This window comes from Salminus brasiliensis, chromosome 17 (assembly GCF_030463535.1).
Source record: "Salminus brasiliensis chromosome 17, fSalBra1.hap2, whole genome shotgun sequence".
Taxonomy (NCBI): Eukaryota; Metazoa; Chordata; class Actinopteri; order Characiformes; family Bryconidae; genus Salminus; species Salminus brasiliensis.
Window position 1 is genome coordinate 13,807,874 of NC_132894.1, and position 22,450 is coordinate 13,830,323.

General features: G+C 39.4%; 1 protein-coding gene across 2 annotated transcripts in view; it reads right to left on the bottom strand.

Moving 5' to 3' along the window:
- The window catches only part of cntnap5l (contactin associated protein family member 5 like), a 143,519-nt gene that overhangs the window by 37,946 nt on the left and 83,123 nt on the right, over positions 1-22,450 (bottom strand). For both annotated transcript variants that reach the window (XM_072659907.1, XM_072659906.1), the window contains exons 6-11: positions 19,587-19,771; positions 16,271-16,414; positions 11,370-11,640; positions 8,489-8,638; positions 5,776-5,959; positions 3,511-3,617 (exon numbers count right to left, since the gene is read on the bottom strand). In XM_072659907.1, coding sequence (XP_072516008.1) covers positions 3,511-3,617; positions 5,776-5,959; positions 8,489-8,638; positions 11,370-11,640; positions 16,271-16,414; positions 19,587-19,771 — 1,041 coding nt within the window. The remainder of the gene's footprint in view (positions 1-3,510; positions 3,618-5,775; positions 5,960-8,488; positions 8,639-11,369; positions 11,641-16,270; positions 16,415-19,586; positions 19,772-22,450) is intronic.

Sequence of the window (22,450 nt, forward strand, 5' to 3'; positions counted from 1 at the left end):
GAAGCACTATGATGGGTCGGAAAATGGAATCATTTCGGCCTGTGCTGTTGCCTGGCTCACTGAGGGCTTGCCCTATCAGTGATAACTGCACAAATAAGGCTTCCAAAAGAGCATTTCTTTTTTCTTTTTTTTTTCTTTTTTTTCACATCAGAGTTGAGCGTCTAATGAAGCAAAACGAGATTCTGAACAGTTCTTGTCCTTTTCACATAAGTCTGACGAATAGCTTCAATAAAGCATATAAATGTAATTTACGTAGGGCCATATTCTCATGTGAATGGGCAACAAACGCATCTATCTTAGTTAAGATGAAACGAATCCCGCCTGTCCTAATAAGGCAAAATGACACATTTGAAACAATCCATTTAGCGAACAGCGGTAATTACTGTTTGTATAGATCTGCTTGTCACGAGAGCAGCCCACTGTGTAGCGAGATGGCTAATTTACTGCACACATCAGCTGCCTGAGCTGATATTGCGTGGCATTTTTTTTTTTACCACACCCCCTCACCCCCTTATATATACCCCCCACGCCGTCTAACCGATGGACTGCGCCACTCCTTCTGCCTCCAGGGGTCATGCGGTCATGGACATATGATGAAAATAAGCATGTAGCAGCGAAACTAAATGCACAGACAGATCAGAATATTCCACTGATTATAATACATGATTTTTTTATTTTAGGAGTTTTTGATGGAAAATATATAGCTACAATGATTGCCCAGAGTAATACCGGCAAATTTGAATAGAAATTTACAAATTAATGACACACATTCCTCTCACTCTCACACATTCCTCTCCTCTCACGTCTGCCAGGTTCCCTGACTCAAAAACGGTCACACAACATATAATATGTGTGATAACCTTTGGTCACTCAAATCTAGCTCCTTTCATAAGTTACTGGCACAGCAGAAGAAAATCTCACACCATTGGATGAATCTGGGGCTAGCAAACAAGATTCCTTTGCTGTGCTGGGTGTGCAGCATGACAGGGTCAAGGTCAGATGAATAAATACCCCTGCAAGCCCTCCAGTGGGAGAAACTGCACTGTGTTTGTGGAGTGTGACAGCACAATAGCCCATGGTTGTTCTTTTACTATAGACTTGGAGAGTAAGTGTGGACTGCAAACTGAGAGGCAATGCATTGCTTTTAACCACGTGCATCATTCTCACATGAATGAAACATCCCACATTAGCATAACTGCTGTGAAAAAAGAAGGGAAACTGAAAGATAAAGCCATGTTGGTGTAATATACACTGCTGTGCCAGTTTATTAGGTCCACCTGCAGTACTGTGCAAAAACCAGTTTAGTCAAATTGGCCACTAAGTAAAAGTCGTTCCTTTTTTCAGGAGATTTAAAGATTTAAGGAGCCACATCCCATTGAAACCACTGAACAAGTGAAGTGAACAGGATTGATTATCTTGTTACAATGGCACCTGTCAAGGGGTGGGATATATACAGCAGGTGAAATAAGTATTGAACACGTCAGCAATTTTCTAAGTAAATATATTTCTAAAAGCGCTATTGACATGAAATTCTCACCAGATGTCGGGAACAACCCATTCATTCCACAAATGCAAGGAAATCAAACCATAAATGTCCATAAATGGTGTGTAATAAGGAGAAATGGCACAGGGAAAAAGTATTGAATACACTTACTGATTTTTTTAAATACTTTTAATAGGTACAAAAGCCTTTGTTGGTGAAGACAGCTTCAAGACACCTCCTGAATGGGGAAACTAGTCACATGCATTGCTTAAATGTGATTTTGGCCCATTCTTCCACCCAAATCCTGAAGGTTCTGTGGGCTCCTTCTATGAACTCTGAGAACTCATAGATTTTCTATTGGATTCAGGTCAGGTGATTGTCCGGGCCATTGTAGCAGCTTTATTTTCTTTCTCTGAAACCAACTGAGAGTTTGGGATCATTGTCTTGCTGAAATGTCCACCCTCATTATATCTTCAGCATCCCCAGCAGAGTTTTATCAACAACATCTAAGTTTATTTGTCCATTCATCCTTCCTTCAATTATATAAAGCGTGCCAGTGCCATATGCTGAAAAATAGCCCCACACCATGATGTTCCCACCTCCAAACTTCACTGTTGGTTTGGTGTTTTTGGGGTGATATGCAGTGTCATTTGACCTCCAAACATGGTGTATATTATGGCAGTCAAAAAGGTTTGTCTATTTTGGTCTCATCTGACCAGACTATACTCTCCCAGTATTTCACAGGCTTGTGTAAATGTTGCTGAACTGAACTTTAAACATGCTTCAACTTGCTTTTCCTCAGTAGTGGAGTCTTGCGTATTACTTATTGTTTTCTTTGAAACAATTGTACATGCTGATTCCTGCTTCTTGAGTCTTTCTGTAGCTCTCCACAGGTGGTCCTTGGCTCTTGGACAACTCTTCTGATAATTCTTTTCACTCCTCTGTCTGAAATTTTGCAGGGAGCGCCTGGTCGTGTCTGGTTTATGGTGTAACTCTCATCACTGCAGTTAAACTGACATGTTTGTGGTGTGTGTTTTGTGCTGGCATGAGTGGAACAGTGCTGCTGGAGTTCTTAAACGCTTTAGAAATCTAGCAGAGAGCACCTGGTCGTGTTCTTTCCACTTCTGGATTATGCTCCCAACAGTGCTCATTGGAACCTTCAGTAATTTAGAAACTCTATGTTTTGCAACAATAAGTTGCAAAATGTCCATAATGAGATGTTTCTTGTGTGGCACCTTGGAAATGAGACACCTTTTTATAGGCCATCAGTTAAAGCAGCTGATATTAATTTGCACAAAGTGTCAGGATTGCTTTCTAATTACCAATAGATTTCAGGTGGTGTCATGGCTTTTTGCGCCGCTCTTTCTTCATGTGTTCAATTTTTTCCCCCTGTCATTTCTCATTATTACACATAACTTAATATATACACATTTGATTTCTTTGCACATGTGGATTGAATTGGTTGTTACTGAGATCTGGTCAAAATTTTGGTATGAGTGGATGAGACAAAGCTGTGCTGCTGGAGTTCTTAAACACCTTAGCATCACTCCTGGACAGAGAATAGTCCACCAACCAGACATATCCAGCCAACAGCATCCTGCAGGCAGCATCCAATGAGCTTCTGTCACTGACTTTACAAGGTGGACATACTAGGAGTGTCTAATAGAGTGGACAGTAAGTGAACACAGTGTTTAAAACCTCCAGCAGCCACTCGTACCACTGCACTGCAGTGTCACTGAGAATGACCCACCACTCAAATAATACCTGCTCTGTGGTGGTCCTCTGGGGTTCTGACCATTGAAGAACAGGGTGAAAGCAGGCTAACTATGCAGATAAATGGATGGACCACAGTCTATGATTATAGAACTACAAAGTGCTTCTATATGGTTAGTGTAGCTGAGTGTAAGCAATGAGTGAAGAAACAAAGTAGTGGTATTAATGCAATGGCTGATCAGTGTATAACATGATGTTCAGCATTAAGGTTCTCTCATGTAGATTACAGTGTTTCAAGCTTGTGCAGAACTCACGGTTATGGCAAGTAGCTCCTGTGTAGCCTGTTCCTGAGCAGTTACAGTGGAAATGGTCCCAGGACTGGTAGCACACTCCGCCGTGTTCACAGAAATTGGGAACACACCTGCCCAGGTAAGCAAACTGAATTGGAGATATGTATGTGCTGAAATTGCCAGCTTAACATCTCATTAAATCCATAAGAACCAGAACTTTCTGTAGACCAAACAACATAGTGCCTTATTTCCCATGTGAAGAATTTACACATAAACTACATTTCCAAAAGTATACAGGCACTATTTGTTATCAGCTACTTTAAGGTGCACTCATTGCTGGCACAGGTGCACACACACAGTTTGCCAATGGTCACTATGCCCAACACCAAGCATGAGCTAGAACAGAGTAGACAATTTGGGTTCTGGAAGGCTGGATTCATGCACGGTTTTATTCTTTTTCTGGTTAATTGGCAGGTTTAGTAGGTTTTTTTAGAGCAGCGAAATCAGTGAACTGTGCTGGCCCCCGGCCTTTTTTGCCATCCTTGAGCTAGAGGCTAAAGAAGCACTCCAGCATGGGACTTTAGAAAGTTGGATGAGTTGGGATGAGTTTCAATAGAGTTGTGGTCCAGAACTAATAATCTAACATCTGAGACCTCTCTAATGCTCTTGTTACTACATTTAATATCATATCATCACAACAATCTTCCAAGATCTAGTGTAAAACCAGAAAAGTAGAGGCGGCAACAACTGCAAATGGGGGACAAAATTCCACTGATTTCAGAAGAAGTATTGGGTGAGCAGGTGTCTACAACTTTTGGACATGTATTTTTCTTTTCATTTAGTGTTTTTCTACATTGCATCAGATTCCTTTTACATTTCATGATGAATGGATCAATAGGAATTGGCCAAAAAAAGAGAGACTTGGAATAAGGTTCTTTTACCTTAACTTGCATTAAAAGTTAAAGCCCCTCAGAACCTAAATCAGTCTTATGGGCGGTCCTAAAAGTGGGTCAGGTTTACATCAACATACTCCTGACCAATCAAAAGGCTAACATGGCTCCGCCCTCTCTTCAAGCTAAGCTAAACCTGGCACGTTCACATCCAGTGCCTGTCACCGGGAAGATCCCCTGCCCAGCACCCATTTGTACACCGCCCCACCAGCACAGTGTGTAGCCGGGCGCCAGACGGAAGGGACCACAGGGCAGCAGCTCTCCCAGTCACAACACAAGCTTGTATCCATATATGGGCTGGTAACTTGATTACCGCAATTCAAAGTAAAAAGTTTAAAAAAATACAACTTCTCGTTTCAAGTCTTTGTGCGTTGCCATGGTAACATTAGCAGATTTTGTTCACCAGTGATAGACGGCTGTCAGTCCACGCCCAGGCCGTTCTCAGATAGGTCTGATGAGTGTATTTTGGTGTATTTTGGAGTTTTTTTTTATATTTCTGCTTTATGTTTCCTAATTAAACTTTGTTGAACACTTTCCCTGTTGTAAACACCCATGTTTAGTATTATCCAAATAATTCAATACATCAAAATGTGCCACCATTTTTGAGATATAATCTGGACAGCATTAAAATGTATCTATAGACATACATGATAACTATCCCTTTTTTATTTGTAATTTGACCCCATGTTCTACCCAATTTGAAAGGCCAATCTTCCTATCATTAGCAATGCCCCCAACACTAAAAGGGTAAAAACTAACATGTCTCCTCTGACACATGCAAGTCAACTGCCTCATTTCAAACTGCCACTGATGCAGCATCCCTAGGTAGCCAGCGTGCTCGGAGGAAAATGCGGATGCCCAGCTCTGATACATCAGCTAACAGACGTCTGTGCTGACCATCAACCCACCCCTGAGAAAGCAAGGCCAACTGTGCTCGCGACTGCTAATGGATAACTACGCTCTTAAAAATAAAAGTGCTACAAAGGGTTCTTTACAAACTGCCACATAAGAACTATTTCTGGTTCCATAAAGAACCATTTTTGTAAAAAATTCAATTGGTAAAGAACCTTTAAATCAACTTATTTAAATCTTCTCCTATGGCATTGCTCAAACTCTTTGCACCTTAATTTTTAAGGGTGCAAGGCATTTTGTTGACAATATCAAACTAATTGTGTAAATAAAATATGAAGGAGCTCTTTTAGATCATCTTACAGATTCTTTGGCTCCTACTGCTATGTGCAATGGAATAGAGTCAGTGCAAAATGAATAACCCAAAACATAGTGTAATGTAAGAGCCTAAACTTGAGGCCGGCTGGTGAATAAAAGGGGAATTGGAGACCTGTCTCGAATGCTGCAAATGTCAAAGCTGAGCTGGCTGAAGTTCTCCGGCTTCTCTTGCTGAATCCTGCCGAGGTTGACAGGCTGGTTGTTGACGAAGATCAGACGTAGGCATCCCTGATATACTGTTTGCGGCTTTGTACACAAGCCTTCAAAGGCAAGGTCGTTTGGTGATGCAGGGCAGCCTAGAACAAGAGAACGTCACCATTTAAAGCTTTGAATGAGAAAAAAAAGTAATGGATGAATCCTGTCCAGAGAAAATAGCATTCACACTCAAAGCAGCTTATTCAATTATTAGCAGAAATGCTTTGTCTTCAAGTTGGCATGCTGAGGGATTTAGATAGCTTTTGGTTTAGACGCTGGAGGCTGGAGAAAGATTACAGTAAATAGCTTTAAGGTATTCACAACAGTAATAACCGTATTCCTTAACAGGGCCCAGATTTTAGGTTTTAGACCATGAGTGGATTGCGTTCCATGTGCAATCCACCAAGATTAAGGTCAAATTTAATAGAACCAGAACTTCCAGTTAGGGCAAGCTAGGAGGAAGATCATTAATTACTGACAAATAAAACATGCGCACTGATTGATAATTAGCGTTTTGCCTCTTTGGCCTGTTCAACCCAACTTTCACTACTTGCATACACACCGTAAGACTTCTGAGACAGTTCTGAGGTGAATTATACTACGCTTAATGCAGTCACATTTTGCAGTGAGGGTAGTAGAGAATGTCTTATGGTTGTGGGCCTTAAAAATTACTACTTTAAATGATTACTTTTACAATTAAATAGCATAGAGTGTTTATTGGTGCTAGGTGGAGAAAGAAATAGTAAGAGTTCAATATGAATATAGAAATTAATAAGAGGTCAGCATCCACTGGAAGCTAATGAAGAGGTATTTACAAATAAATAAATAACCCCCCCCCCCCCCCTATGGATGAGAGCATATGCATAAAAAAGTATGTGTATATTTATGCTGTCCTGCTCTGGATTCTAGATACTGCAAAGCTGTGCATATTACTGTTTAACTTGCATTATGCTATTAACACTAAACATGTGTCCTCATATTCTCATAACTCATGGCTTGCCATCACATTAGCCATAGCTCTTTATTATCTCACTCTTTCTGTCCAGTTATGTTCTGCTATTTGTTGAGCTGTCTGGTGTCGATCAGAGAAGAATTTGGCTTGGTTGCTCTCAAGGATTCTGCCTCTCACTGTGAGGGAGTTTCACTTTGCTTCTGTTGCATTGGGCTTGCTCAAAAGAGTCTTAAACCTGGATCTTTTGTAAAGCTGCCTTGTCAACAATTCTTGTGAAAAGCATTGAATTGGAAAAATATTAAACGATTTGATTTCTTCCACTAGGCAGAATGCCATTAGTGGGTTCAGGGAAAGAGGTTACCAGACACATTTCTATAAAGTTACTATTTTATAAACCCCCTTTACCCTTTTAGTTGCACCTTGACCACAAGCTTTTGGAAGCTGTCAACAAGCTCCTGGTACAATTCTAGCTGAATATTTGACCACTCCTCATGGCAGAATTGGCAAAGTTTAAAAAATGTGCTGATTTTATGGGCACAGAACTTGCTTTTAAGCACAGTCCACATATTCAAGGTCAGGAGTTTTGGAAGTTAACACTTGCTGTTAGCCTGCTTTATCTATTCCACAAGCACAGCAAATATACATGTTGTATACTCATCCTGCCCCAGAATAAGAACTGTTTAAGAAATCATTGAAAGCCCAATATTGCCATCACATTCGTGTCTATGATAAGTGAAGGTCAGTTTGTGAATTTTGCTCTGTGGATCAACTGCGAGTGGTATTATTTAAATGTGGAATCGTGGAACCACAGCAACTCAGCCATGAAGCGTCAGACCCTGTAAAGTTGCAGAGCAGAGTTGCAGAATGCTGAGGGTACCAACACTGCAACGGGAATGGGGGCAACTTCCATATTAATGTCTTTGGTTTAAAAAAAGGATGCTATAAAAGCTCCTGTAGGTATAATGTGTAAGTGTGCCAATACTTTTGTCCATATCGGTTATTAACCAGCAATTTAAGAGCCAGTTTTTGAAGTTAATTTCCATAACAGGAAAATGGACAAACATAAGAATCTAAGTGGCTAGACAACTGGTCGCAGAATCTCCTACATGACTTGGGAAAGAAAATTTGTGGGGTGATTCTGGTATGCATTGTGGTTGTTATCTACCAACTCTGGTCCAAGAAAGGATAACCGGTGAATAAGTGACAGGGTCAAGGGTGCTCAAAGCTTATTGATACAATACATAGAGGCGCCATCTCACAACTTACAGGAATCAGTGGCTAACAGATATCACAGTAAACTGATGGTACTGATGGTTTTAATTTTATAGTTGATCAGTATGTTTCCATTCACATGCTTTCTTGAATTGTTTCTATACAGTGACAGTAAATGATATCTGTGAGCCATCACATTATGAATAGAGAAAAGAAGTCTCAATGGAAGAAATTTACAATTAACTTTTTCAATTTACAAGGACATTTTTTAATTGTGTAAAAAGCTAAAAAAAAGAACCATTTTTTTTAATATAACAGCAATAATACAATAGTACAATTGTGTAATCCTTTGGGTAATTTACTATACTTTTGAGCATGTAATCTGTATAGAGACTGTGTACATGTTGAAAATATCCCTCCCAACTCTGTCCATAGCATACATTTGCATGTTTTTCTTCAATTTTACCTCCCAAGAAGACAGTCGTTCTTTGCAGGCCTTCGGTAAGACGAAAGATCTCCATGACCGCTGGCTTCCGATTGTCCACAGTCAAGTAGACCTGCTGACCTTTCATCTCCACCACTAGCGAGTGCCACTGTCCATCACATAAATTCTGACCTGGTGTAAAGAGAAGATAAACAATCAGATGATGCACAGGGACATGTACCACGTATACTTACGTGACATTAGAAATGGATAATGATGGTTTAGATTTGCTTAGGCTGGACTGTAGTTCTCATTGATTTAAGGTGTTCGACGGAAGTCGGGATCGGACAACGATGGCTCAGATTCACATGGGATTAGCTACACAGGCCCTAATCCTGAGTGGGCTACAGTAGAACCTAGAGTGCTGAAAAGACATATAGCACATCTCTCGCTGGAGGGAGAAAGATGGATTAAATATATCTATAAACTTTGATTAGCTGAAGTGTACGCAGAGTGTGAAAATAGTTCGCTTATTTAACGTGTCCAAGTAGAAGCAGTAAACCCATCCACACATATAACTGTCATGTAAAAACAGTATGTGCCAATATTAACCCCTGTGTATGTAAGCCCACACATTGTCACTCTCATAACCATATTGCTGAGATAATTAACATTAGTGTCATAGGCCCCAAAATAGAACCCTGTGGGACTTTACAAGCTACAAGCTATTCTAAACTGTCACCAAGTAATCCACAATAGTGTCTGCTTTAGGAATAATAGCTTAATAACAAACCTAGGGTTCAAGGGGTTAAGGCATCCCACAAGATTCAACACACACAACACTCTGAACTACCGTTCTTGCATTTTAGTTGAACAGTTTGCAGTATCAGAATTGATTTTTCTTGATGTGCAAAGCAGCTCTGGTTTCTTAAGCTCTTGCTTTGCTGTCACATTTCAAACCCACACTTTATTTACTGTACTCAGATTATTCTTTTTTTACGTTTTTAGCATTTCAATTTAAACAATCCTAAAATGCAGGGGTGCAGCAGACCCCTCAGCACCCCCTACTTCATGTGTCTCTGTCTATCTCAGCACAGTTTCAAAAGTATAATGTAAAGATTCACACATGCACACATAGCAGAAAACAAGCATAGTCTTAATTAGCATCCACTCCAATACATATGGATTAATGCTAAAAAGAATATTTTATTAGTGATGCTAATAAATGCTAATAGACATCAGGTGTTTTAAATGGCCCTAGATGTGTTAATTATGAACAACACTGGTGTGTGAAACATTATACACTGCAAACTAATTTTAATGCTGACCATATGCCGAGCATAGATGCTCCACAACAGTATTAACTCCTGAGTTGCTGATTTAACACTGCTAATTTTGCTGAATCTAAGTGTCTTGCTCAATTTCAGCTGCCCAATTTTCAAATGGATACAAGCTGGAGGGTCCCTCATTAAAAGCAATGCAGTTGTGTTACAGCCACATCTATTGTCTATATTTTTGAATGTGACTTTAATTTGATTTAGTGCTTATCAGTAAATGTAAGCAGAACTAAGCATCAAGTACAGAGCAAGAGAAAGGTCTTGAGTTACAGAACACCCATAAAGTGGATGTTCACAGGAATTCAAGAAGGAAGTCAAGAACATTCTCAAAGAGGTTGGCGTAGCATTATCAAAGTCTACAATCAAGAGATGCTTTAAAGGCCTGTCAAAACTGAAGCAAGATTCTTTGGAAGAAAAGGACAGGTTCATCATTTGTCAAACATGGTGGATGCGCTATTATGGTATGGGAAAGTATGGCCACAAACAAGCAGCAATGGCATATGCATGCAGTAAAGGGCTGACAAAGCATCTCAAAGGAAACTGAGCATTTGGTGATGTCCATGTGTTCCAGACTTTAGGCAATCATTGACAGCAAAGTCATTGCTTTGAAATATTAGAAAACAATAATAATTATGATCCAAATTTGTCCAAGTACTGTGGAGTCTGTGAAAGAGAAGGATTATGTAAAATCACTTCAATCACAAATCCATTAAGGAGGTGTACAGAGGCAAAAAACAAAAAATCACGTCACGTCCACATATTTTTTTTTTTTTTTTTTTTTTTTTTGATAGAGAAAGACAGAGAGAGAGAGTCCTTAAATTTTGTATGCTGTTTACCCATCTATTTTAGGCTTCTATCATTTTACTCTGAGCTGCCCTTGAACGCCTTTCACACTTTTGATCTACTGTATTTTGCCTCTTTGATTTTTTTTTCTTCACCTGGCATTCCTTACTTTTCCTAATATGATCTAAAGAGGTTTTGCTAGATATTTTGAAAATTCCTAAAGCAGAGATTCCTTCTTCACTATTACGGTCTCTAAAACTAACCACCTGGTGTAGTGTACATTATACAGTCCAAAAAGTTTTTTTTTTTTTTTTTAATTAACAAATTACAATGTCATTTTTAACTGTAGGCAATTGCCACACAGCTCAATAGTAAGATGCTATTAAACATAAAAAGTATGTGGATTTATGCATCTTCATCTTTATTTAATAATGTATGCATAAAATGCCTACTTCATAACTTTTTTATGACTTATTCATTACAAATACTGAATTATTTGCATTAATTGACAGACTGTTTTTATAAATGTGGCTGGGGCACAGCCAGACACCAGCTTCTGGCAGGGCACCTGAGGAATCTTACCTCTTTTTTTTTCTTCAACTATGTTAAACTGTGCAAATAAACAGTACTTACTGTATTAAAGTATGCAGATATATCTAGATTCTGTGTAGAAGATGTATATTTGTTTTAGCTAAAAAATTCAAGAATTACCTCAAATTTGACCAGGGGTAGTTTAACTTGCAACGAAAACACTGAATGCAAGTTTTGTGGGATTGCTGTGGACGAACTATCGATTCTCTTACCAGTAGAGACTTGAGCTGAGTGCTGTAGGGGTCCTCTGAGGGAGAGCAGGAGCGACCCCTCGCTGAGCTGCAGAACGAGAGAGACAGGCTCTGGGCCACGAGTCAGCGGCACAGACAACAATCGTCCGTTCCGGGTCCATGTGCGGAACTGGAGCCGTACGGACAGCCCCTCCACTCCAGGGTCAGCGGGCAGGGCAAGAAAACTGGCGGTGGAATTCAGAAACGTCACGGCAACCGGCTGCGACTCAGAGCACGAGAATGTCACGTTACCCTGAGGGAACCAAAATCAGAATGGTCTAGATATATCTTACAGATACAGGACAGCATTTGGTTCTGTGTGGTTCTGTTCGTTGAAGAACAAGATAAAAGTAGGCGGAGATACAGATGGACTACAGTCTGTGATTATAGAACTACAACCTGCTCCTATATGGTGAGTGGAGCTGAAATAATGGACAATGAGTGTAAAAACAAGGAGGTTGAGTAAACATTATGGACAATCTGTGTTTATACAAATGCACCTGGTACCACGCATCTGATACCACATCTATGAAGTTCCATGAAAGAAAGCTTTTCTAAGACAAAGCCACAAAAGCCACGCCTGAACTTTACAAAATGTCATTGGGACTACAAATGGACTTATGTGACGTGGTCTGATCAGAGAGTCATGTTTGGCAAAAAAAAAAAAAAGGGGGAAGGCATAAAAATAGAAGCACTTGCTAGTGGTGCTTCATTGATGCTTTGGGCCTATTTTGCTGCTAGTGGTCCAGCAGCTCTTGTGAAAATCAATGGCATAATGAATTTCACTAAATCCTGGTAGTTTTTAGTCCAAAACTGTCTGCCTCTGCCAGAAGGCTGGGACTTGGCTGTGGGTGGACCTTTAGAAAGATAATGATCACAAACATGCATCAAAATCTACCCAGAAATGGTTGTGGGATCAGAAAAACAAGGTTTCGCAAGGACACTTTCAGGCTCCCTCTCAGCCTTTTAAATTTGGACCCAACTGAAAAACTGTGGAGTGCATTGAGGAGAGCAGGCCACAAATGAACACCCAAAAATACTTAGAAAGTGGAATTGCTCTGTATGAAGTAATGGTCCAAGATCTCTCAACACATGTTCTCCAAGCTTGTTAAGCATTGCAGAAAGCAGCTCAGTGCTGTTTCTCTCAACAGAGAAGTAATAACAGGAATGCCAATAACTTTTTTGGTCAAAATGCAGTGTACAAATATAAACATGCAGCTTCCCAGCTGGATACCAATAATTCTGCAGGTGACTGTTTTTAATATAATATAATTAACAGCACAAATAAGGTACATCTCAGTGTGAGAGATGTATAGGTTGGAGAGAGGGACGAGGCGGAGTAACAGATGAAAGAGAAGGCATAAGGTCGTAAGGGAAAAAAACACAAGGGTGATGAAAACGCGAGCAGGGATGGTGGAGGAGGAGTAGAAGAGAAAAGATAGATGCGTAGACATGAGAGGAAGAGTGGGAGAGGGAAAAGAGGCATCCAATTAAAGAGTGGGATGGGTAGAAGCAGGTGGAGAGCAATAAGAAGATAGATGCATGTAGAGGACGGGGATGGCAGAGTGGGTGTGAAAAAGAGAATGGTGGGGAAAAGCAGCAAAAAAGTTGCTCAATGTTGCAGCATTAATTCTTCATGTAGGAAATGATTCAGCTCAAGCCATTAATGCTCAAGCGGTCCGCATCAGCTAGTTACAAACTAGTCTCAGCACTGCTAACTGAGTACACACACCTGCCTGCAATTTACTGGATAGTGCAATACAGACAGTATTTGAGATTGCTCGTGTGTACAGACTTCTAAAAGGTACTGGAAGCCAGTATGCCATTTAAAGTTCAATGGCTTTGGAGTTCTGGATGAAAAAACATGCCAAACAAAAATAACAGAAAAAATGCAAATATAAATAAATAAATAAATAAATAAAGCAACAAATACATATATTGATACATATGAGATGCACATAGGCATATTTAATATACTAATTTCAACATGGTTCAATACTCCATATTCAGCCATTTTTCAAATGTTTATGCCTTTAGGACTGATATATACTGACCTGTATTGTGCTTAAACACAAGCCTAGACTGAAACACTTTTACATTATATATATGTGCAATAAAAAAAACAGTACTGTACATCTATATTGTTTAATTAATGGCCAAAATTAATTAACTAAACAAAATGTGTATATCTCTGGTAATTTGTGGTTGTGATCTGGAGAGTCCACTTTTATTTTTGAATTTGCATAGTTTTACAGATTGCTACTGTCAAAACAATGTGGTGTTTTGATGCTTCGGAAATGTATTTTCCCAGTTGTTTCTTGGTGTTTGCATTCAATGAATACATTACATAATCATTCATATGTAATTACATAACTACCTAATTAACAGCAGATTTATGTAATGAATTACATTAACATTCAATCCACACTCTGAATTGACAGCTTCAAGTTGGCACATCTGACGTTCTTCTCTTTGTTCTGGTGTCAACAAATGAAAGGCACTGCAAAAATGCAAAGGACAGAATTTCTTTCCAGAGAACCGAATGGTACAATAACCTTTCAACAAATTCAGCATTCACGCAGCCTATTCTACTTACAAACATCACTTGAAAGTTTACAGTCTGTACTTTAGACAGCATTTCTCCCTTTGCTTCCACAAGCTAGGATTCCGAAATGTAGCATTAGGTACTTCAAGGCAAAATATATGCCATGAGGAAACCGAGCGGAGTGTTAGTAGACAGGAGCGCTTTTTAAAGCACTTAAGTATTTGAATTATGTGGCTTTATTTCTCTGATATAATATAGTTTTAGCTTTAAAAGTCAGCTTTGAGCTGAAAAACAGGCCTAGAATACTTTCCACTTGGCCTCTAATGGAGATAAGTGAAGGAGCTGTTAAAGTGTGCAGATTATAAGGCCCCCCAGGGAGAGAGAAAGTGAGAATGTGTGTGAAAGATAGAGAGAGAGAGGGAGAGAGAGAGAGAGCTAGCAAGCGAGAGAGAGAGAGAGCGACTAGTACTGTTAATTAGACCCGAAAAAAGCCTCTTTTACAGTTACATGAACATGGCAACCCACACGCACACCAAATGAAACACACACCATCTTGATCTTCACACTGTGGTTATATGAAGAGCTATCACTCCAATTAAAAAATGACTCCACAGAAACCAGCTGACTGCACGTGGGGTCACACATACAAACCAACACAAGTGTTTTTACAGTTACAAAAACATTATGTTTGCAAGCTAACTTGACAGAGGTCATATTAACACAGGATTCTGCTCCGAGATCTGTAGCGGCAACTGTCTTTATGAAGATGCCAGTGATACGCTAAAAGAGGTACACTGTAAAATCTGATGTTTAGTATTATAACAGCTTTCTGTACCACTTTGTTAAGCTGACTTCTTCTCCAATTTGAGAACAGACTGCAGAAAGGTTGACTGTACTAGTAATTAAACACAAAACAGAGAAGAAATGCATTTGTTTTAAAAGCATTAAGATTTTTACCATGGTGTTTCTATAGCACACATTGTGGTATAAACACCTAAACTAAATGCAATATGTTTAAAAAGAAAACTTTCCAGGATTTGAACATATTTTAACATCCACAGTGTTCATGTAACACCAACAATGTAGATTTCTTCAGAATATAATTTTGTTTGTCAACTTTTTCCCTTTTTCTCCCAATTTTGGTACTGCAGATTGACCCATTCATAGTTCCTCCTAGCACCAGCAATTCTCCCAATACTAGGAGGGTAAAAACTTAACACATGTAAGCTCTGACACATTCAAAACTACTACAGAAGTGGTATTGATGGGCAGCCAACACACTCAGAAAAAAGCAGCAGGTCCCAATGTCCACCAAACCAGCTAACAGGCATCTGTGCCAGGCCAACATCGCTTAGGAATGATGAGGGGAGAGAGCACCAACTACCCACCCAGAGAGAGCAATGCTAATTGTGCTCTCTCAGACTCTGTCTGCTGATGGCAAAGTGGCATGGCTCAGGATTCAAATTCGTGACACCCAGGGCATAGTCGTAGCACACCAGACCACTGAGCCACCCTGTGTTAATTTAACACTGACAAATTTGCTGTGTAGGTCTTCAGAACAAAAAAATTTAATGGTTTAACGTTTACAATATTTTTCTGTAGTCAAGCACGTTTCATTAGTTAGGCCTTCAGGAATTAAGCTGAAGGGCTTTCTTGTTAGATTAACTACAAACATAGGAAGACCAATTTAGGGAGGGGAAATAGCACCTATCTAGACTAATGGTCATTCACCCTTACACTGCAGGTTTCACCTCAAACTCAAATCTGGGACACTTCATTCAGCTAATCCAGGAACTGTAAAGACACTAATTAAATAGATCAGGTGGAGTTAGAAAGTGGGGTAAGAAAGTGTGTAGGAAGGTATATCCAGAACCAGTTCTAGATATGGAACTGACTTTGAATACAAACAGAGGTTCAGTCAGGTTTCAGTGAGTTGTTAGAAATGAAAAATAGTCAACTTTTTATGAAAATCACTGAAATGCAACATGGGAAGGTAAATATAGTATTATGTATGTTAGAACCTTTAAATAAAGGTAAGCTACAAGCTTTACATGTTTGTGTATAATTTAGAATTGCAAAAAAAGTGCAATTGTGAGCATCAGTGTTAGCTTATAACACTGACTACTATGTGTTGGGGCCCTAGCATGGAGCCCTATTAAAATAAATTATCAATTATAACAAATCTTTTTTTTTTCCACAACTTTTGACATTCATGGCCCCAGCTGAAGACTTAGTTTTAGTAGTGGTTTTTCACTGTAAAACAAGTGTTATAGAAATGTGCTATAACATTTGAACATTTGGATTCAAAGGGTAAATACAGGTAAATACAGACACCCACCACAGTGTAGATCTGAGGTTTGCGTCTCTTGGCCATATCGATGACATTGACTCCATTGTAGTAGAGGTTCTCCAAACACCCATGAAAATTCTCACGCAGAAAGGTCCCAGGTTTGCCAGGAAGAGGAATTCCTCCAAAACTGAGCTTGAGTTAACACATACACACACACACATACATATAACAGATCACCAACGTGCTTAATACAGAAATAAAAGATGATTATTAAATGATTAGGCAAACATCACATATTCACTTTACTAGTAAAATCATCTCATAATGCTTGAGAAATAGGGCACATATCAGTAAAATGTGGTGAAAACCAGAAGCAGGGATTTCTAACTAGGAAATTGGGCATAAGCAGTGCTATTTTAGTGGGTAGGGTCATCATTTAGTGCTGAATTGGTAAAAAAAAAAAAAAACAACATTCATTCACACAATTGTCCCCCAACCCTTAATGTAAACTGCATGCCAGTGTCATCACACACTGAGGTATAAAGGAACCTGAAATAGAAATGCTGGTTTCTGGCGGTGGCGTTATGGTGTGTTTTTGCTGCTTCAGGACAAGGACTGCACGACAAGCCATAATTGACATAACCATTAATCCTGCTTTAGTCTATCTGAGAATCCATGACCTGAGGCTCAAGCACAATTGAGTTATGCAGGCATACAATTATCTAAAGCGTAAGAGCAAGTAACCCAGTCAAAGTCCACAGGTTGACCACACTTCATGCTTGACAGCCCTCCAATGTGACAGCAATTCTACAGTGAAGAGAGCCAAAACCCCTCCACAACAACATGAAAGACTGATCCCAAGTTTTAGGAATTTTAGGAATATTTTTACATGGGTAACACAGGTGTTGCCAAATGTTTTTTCATTCAAAATCTAAAAAAAAAATTATTATTGTTAGTGTCTCCTCGTGTTTTCCTCATTTTCTCCTCGCCTTATATTACATCTATCATGAAGAGAGATCTGGAACCATTTAGAGTGAGAAATATATACATACAGGGGAAATGAATGGCCATATTTTCAGAGCACTGTGAACACTCAAGCATATTTGTGATGACAATAATCTACTTCTATTTTAGAAGCACTTCACACTTCTAATTAGAGAATTAGAATCTCTAATTCTCTTTTTGTGTTTAACTTCATTCTGATTTGTTGGACTGCTTTAATGTTCTCCCACACCTCTCACTTTGAGCTTTAGCTTTTGATTTTAGTGCAAAATGAAAGCCAAGAAGGCAAGATTGGAGCCTAATCGGAGCCTACAGTCGTTCAATAGGAATCTGCTGTAGTTTTTTTGATCCAATAGTTTTGTATTTGCTTGGCTATATATGTCTTATAAAAGCACTTTCTCCATTTGCCACCTTATCTCCATTTTACACTTGCTGAAATAATGTGAATCTGGTAGTTGTTCTTTACATCATTTCAGAATTTCATGATGAATGGACCAATAGAAATGCTCCAAAATGCCTCAGAATAAGATATTTTTAAACTCATTGAAAGTTATAAGGTTTTGGGGACAACTTGGATCAGGTATAGCATTGCTGCTGGACTGATAATAGTCCACCAACCAGAAATATCCAGACAACAGTGTCCTATGACCACTGGTGAAGGACTAGAGGATGACCAACACAAACTGTGCAGCAACAGATGAGCTTCTGTCTCTGATTTTACATCGATAAGGTGGACCAACTAGGTAGGAGTGTCTAATTGAGTGGACAGTGAGTGAACACAGTGTTTAAAAACTTCAGCAGCTCTGCTGTGTCTCACCCACTCATACCAATGCAACATACACTACTAACACACCACCACCATGTCAGTGTCACTGCAGTGCTGAGAATGACCCACCACCCAAAATAATAATAGCTGCTCTCTGGGGTTGGACAGGGTGACAGGAGGCTAACAAATGATGCAGAGAAACAGATGGACTACGGTCTGTGATTATAGCACTACTAAGTGCTCCTAGATGAAAAGTGAAGCTGAAATAGTGGCTGAAGTTTTTTTCCACCACATATTTTGCTAATAGTTTAGCAAAAGAAAGCTCTTGACTTTATACATAAGCTTTTAAACTTGTTTGCTATGCATTTGGCTGTAGTTTTAATGGAATCAATATGTTATAAATTGTTTTTGGCCTACTTTTGGGAGCTGGGAGTGCATATACATTTGCTGAGCATTGATTTTAGAGACGAGTGCTTTGTTGTGCTCCACAGTTCCATAAGTGCCATCATTTAGCAACGTCTAGTCTTAACAGCATCCGTCTTATCTAGGTCTGTTCTCACGAGTGACTCATAACTCGACCCATTCTTCGTCAAGGCTGAAAACTCACAAGACAAGTGAAGCTGCTAAATATTTGAACTCTGTGTAAAGACTTTTATCTATAATAAATGGTCAGCTTCCATTTAAAATTGAAGCCATAAATCATTTAGGTCAAGGTGGCTTAAGAAAACAGAAAGAGTGGGCTTTGTTGTCAGAAATAATTATCAGCTAAGGCTACAAGAGCTGAGGAGAAACACAGAAAAAAGAGAAAACGTGGGGAGGCTGAGAAAGTATGTTAAGTGAGCTTTGAAACTAATTCGCAGAAGTACAAGAGGGCTGAAGGTCGGAGAGAAGATTTGAGTCAATGCAATAATGTGGAGAAAATCTCTTTTAAATGGCCTGTATTGACTTTTGTTCAACTACAGGCTGGTTCATGAAAGCATTTGCATGAACATGCAGGAACATCGCAAGTCTTTTGAATCGCAGGTATACACATTGCACAATCTTTGGGTAAAATCATGGTCAGGCTGTATTCAAGCGCACAAGGAGGTTCTTTACTCCTCACAAAACAAGCAAACAGTAACATCAGGTAGGTTAAAAAACCTTTTGTTTTGTCTGTCTGCTTTCCTTATTTTTTACAGCCTAGTGAGAGCTACCAATAAATAGTGAGCCTATGAGCTACAGATCAGTCCAAGTGAAACCAAGGACAGGAGACAACTGATGCAACCAAACTGCTTTAGGATTAAGCCTGTTTAAGCCTTCTCAGGTTCAAGCCTGAATCGAAGAACTTCACTACAGATTAGACCTGAGAAAGTTTTAGAATTGACCTGGCTTTATTCTCATACTCTAAATGTTAATCAAGCCTAATTCTAAAGAGGTTCAAACAGCCATCATGCTTAAGTTTAAAGAATTGTGACACATTGCTCACTGTTTAGGCCTTAATCTTAAAAAAAGTTCCAAAGCTGATCACATCTAATTCTGCGGATGTTTCAATACTGATTTCATTTGACTTCATTTGGCAATCATGATCACAGACTGCAAAGTACATAGGATCCTCACCTCATAGTCCACCTCTAGAGAGTCCTCCTGGCCCTGTGTGCGAAAGTGCTGGGTGTCTCTATCCACTGTGAAGTTCACCTGCTTGTTGAAACGCTCTATGAGGACGGAGTGCCAGAGATGGTCATCCAGAAGACTGCCGGACATGACTGAGGTGTGTCTGCCACTGGACTGAGGCTTAGCATCATCTGTGCAGTGAGGGAGATCGAAAGAGAGAGAAAGAGAGAGAGAGAGAGAGAGAGAGAGAGAGAGAGAGAGAGAGTACAAAATGGTTCCTTAAGTAGTAACAATAAGGTTCTTTGACTGGTAATCTAGTAACCTATGTAAACTAGTAATATACAGAAAGCTTTATCTAGGTAAAGGATATTTTAAGTTATCATAGAGCCATTCTTATAAAGCCATTACCTTCATTAAAGAACCCTTGAGGGACCCTTTGCTGTAACAGTATAGTTGCCAGTTGTGCTGGTGAACACTAATCATATTTTTCCCCATTTTAGAATTGTGAATAATTAACACATATGGAGTTATACAGTGACCAAAAATGTATCCTCCCCTTTCCTCCCTTTGCCTTGAAGCAGGTTTACTCATTCTTGGCATTCTCTCAAGAGGAGCCACCTGGGATGCTTTTCCAATAGCCCTGAAGAAGGTCCAACATATGCTTAGCACTTGTTGGCTGCTGAAAACTACTGCTTGGGAAGGCTTTTCAAATACTTCACACATAAACGTTTTTGTTGTAGACAAATGTGTATACATCAACTTCACTATGCATATTAGTCTTTGACAAATTCAATTATTTAAGTACTAGCTTTGAGATCAAGCAGTGTTTACTGCTATAAAAAAACATTCGAAAAATCTAACTAGGATATACTACAACATTGTTCCAACCTCACAAAGTGACTGGCTGATCTCCTGATGGCGGCATTTACATTTTTCCTCATTCTGATGCTTCATGTGAATATTAACTGAAGATGCTAACACATATCTGTGTGATTCGCACTGCTAACACTTGACTGTCCGATCAGATAATTACAAGAATGAGTAGGTGTAGAGGTCTTCTTTTTGCCAAATTGCTTGGTTTTAAATAATATAGTGCTGATATCTGCTGATCTGCTTTGTGGTGTGGATTTGTACGGAATTAATTTTTCATATATAAATTGACCAGTTACAATTACTCACCCCAACCATCTGTTCCAACTATTGAGTTGTAAAGGTAGTAATATCTGCACAGATATTTGCTTACTCTTGACTTGTTCATAAACTGTTGGTGCTGAAGGCAAAGCTGTACTATATTTCTGTCTGTAGGTTAGTTGTGTAAACATATTATGAATATTCTACTCAAATACTTTTAAAATGACCAAGCAAAAAGCATCGTCCCATACCCACTCTTCCCCCATATTATTGATATCATCAGATGTATGAAATAAAAAATAATGGATATCGGTCCAGAATTCCCATTTTGTCACATTCCATCTAGGTATGTTTGTTTGATTGTATTTGTGGTCCCACTTTATATTAAGAGTCTCTCCTAATAACTGTGTAATTACACAATAATAATCATGTAGTAACTATAATGTTACTACTGTAAGTTCATTTCTGTTTGTATTACAGTAGTAAAGCTTGTGTAAATACACAGGCATATCTGCTTTAGTGTATTCTCGATAGCTGTAGCAGCGGTTTGTATAAATGGAATCACCCTCACCCTGTTATTACACATGTATAATCACAGAAGAGACAATGTGGTGTTACAACCACTGAGGTACACTTGTGTAATTACCACAGTCAAAACTGAAGCCGATCCACCTGTGTATTTACATGAGCGGTGCTGCTGTATCCATCTGTTACAGTGAATAGATCATGAGTAATTACATTGTTATTGCATGTAACTACACAGTTATTAAGGACTTAATTACACTTTGCCAAACTAATGGTTTAAGCTCAAAGAGGGAACAGAGGGGAAAGTTTGAAGAAGAACATGTTTTGAAGAAGAAGAAGAAGAAGAGGTTTTGTACTGAGACCTTGTGCTACTCCCTTTTTCAGTCTCTAAATATGTGTGTGTGTGTGTGTGTGTGGGTTAAAATGAGTCGCTATAGCAACACCTTTTCAGGCAGCATTGGAGGTGAGTGTGAGAGCCTGTATGTGAACACTTGAACCCGATGTCGCTGTAAACACCCCCCCCCCGCTCCACTCTCCTCATCTCCAACACTCTGTCCTCTTCACTCCTTCACTCCGCTCCCCCTTAATCCCTCTCCTTCACTCTCTTCTCCAATTTCAGTTCCTCTGCAAAAATCCAATCCCCTCTTATTCATACTTATCTGCTGTCCCATCTCTCTCTCTCTCTCTCTCTTTCTCTCTACTTCGTCCTCTCTCTCCTTATCACTACCTGTCTGTCTGTCTGTCTGTCTGTCTGTCTCTCTCCCCCTCCTCTCTCTCCCTCCGTCTCATCATTTCTCTCTAGCTCTCCTTCCTTATCCACTAAGGCTGCACACAATCTTGCTTGTTATTCGTTATGCTGATACTGTAGAAGGCTGTTATATGCAAATGAGCCTGCTAACTAATCAGTGTGCTGTAGGCATCTTGACAAACCTCTGTTCCAGATGAGTGTTTGCGTGTGTTTTTTCTAATTAGCGACGGAACAATATGGCGCATCGTATTGTACGGTATTGTTGGAGGCGAAGCTTTACATTTGATACACACAGGCCCTGACAATGAGTTCAAAAGACCAGTGCAAATTACATTGCTTGTGGTTAACGTGTTAGCTCAAGGCTAGCTGTCACCCCACCTCACCCCTTACTGTGGGCTTAGCTAAAGAGCAGTGGGTTTGTTCCCTGCTGAAAACGACAGTTTGATGGTTAAGCAAGTCTACAAAT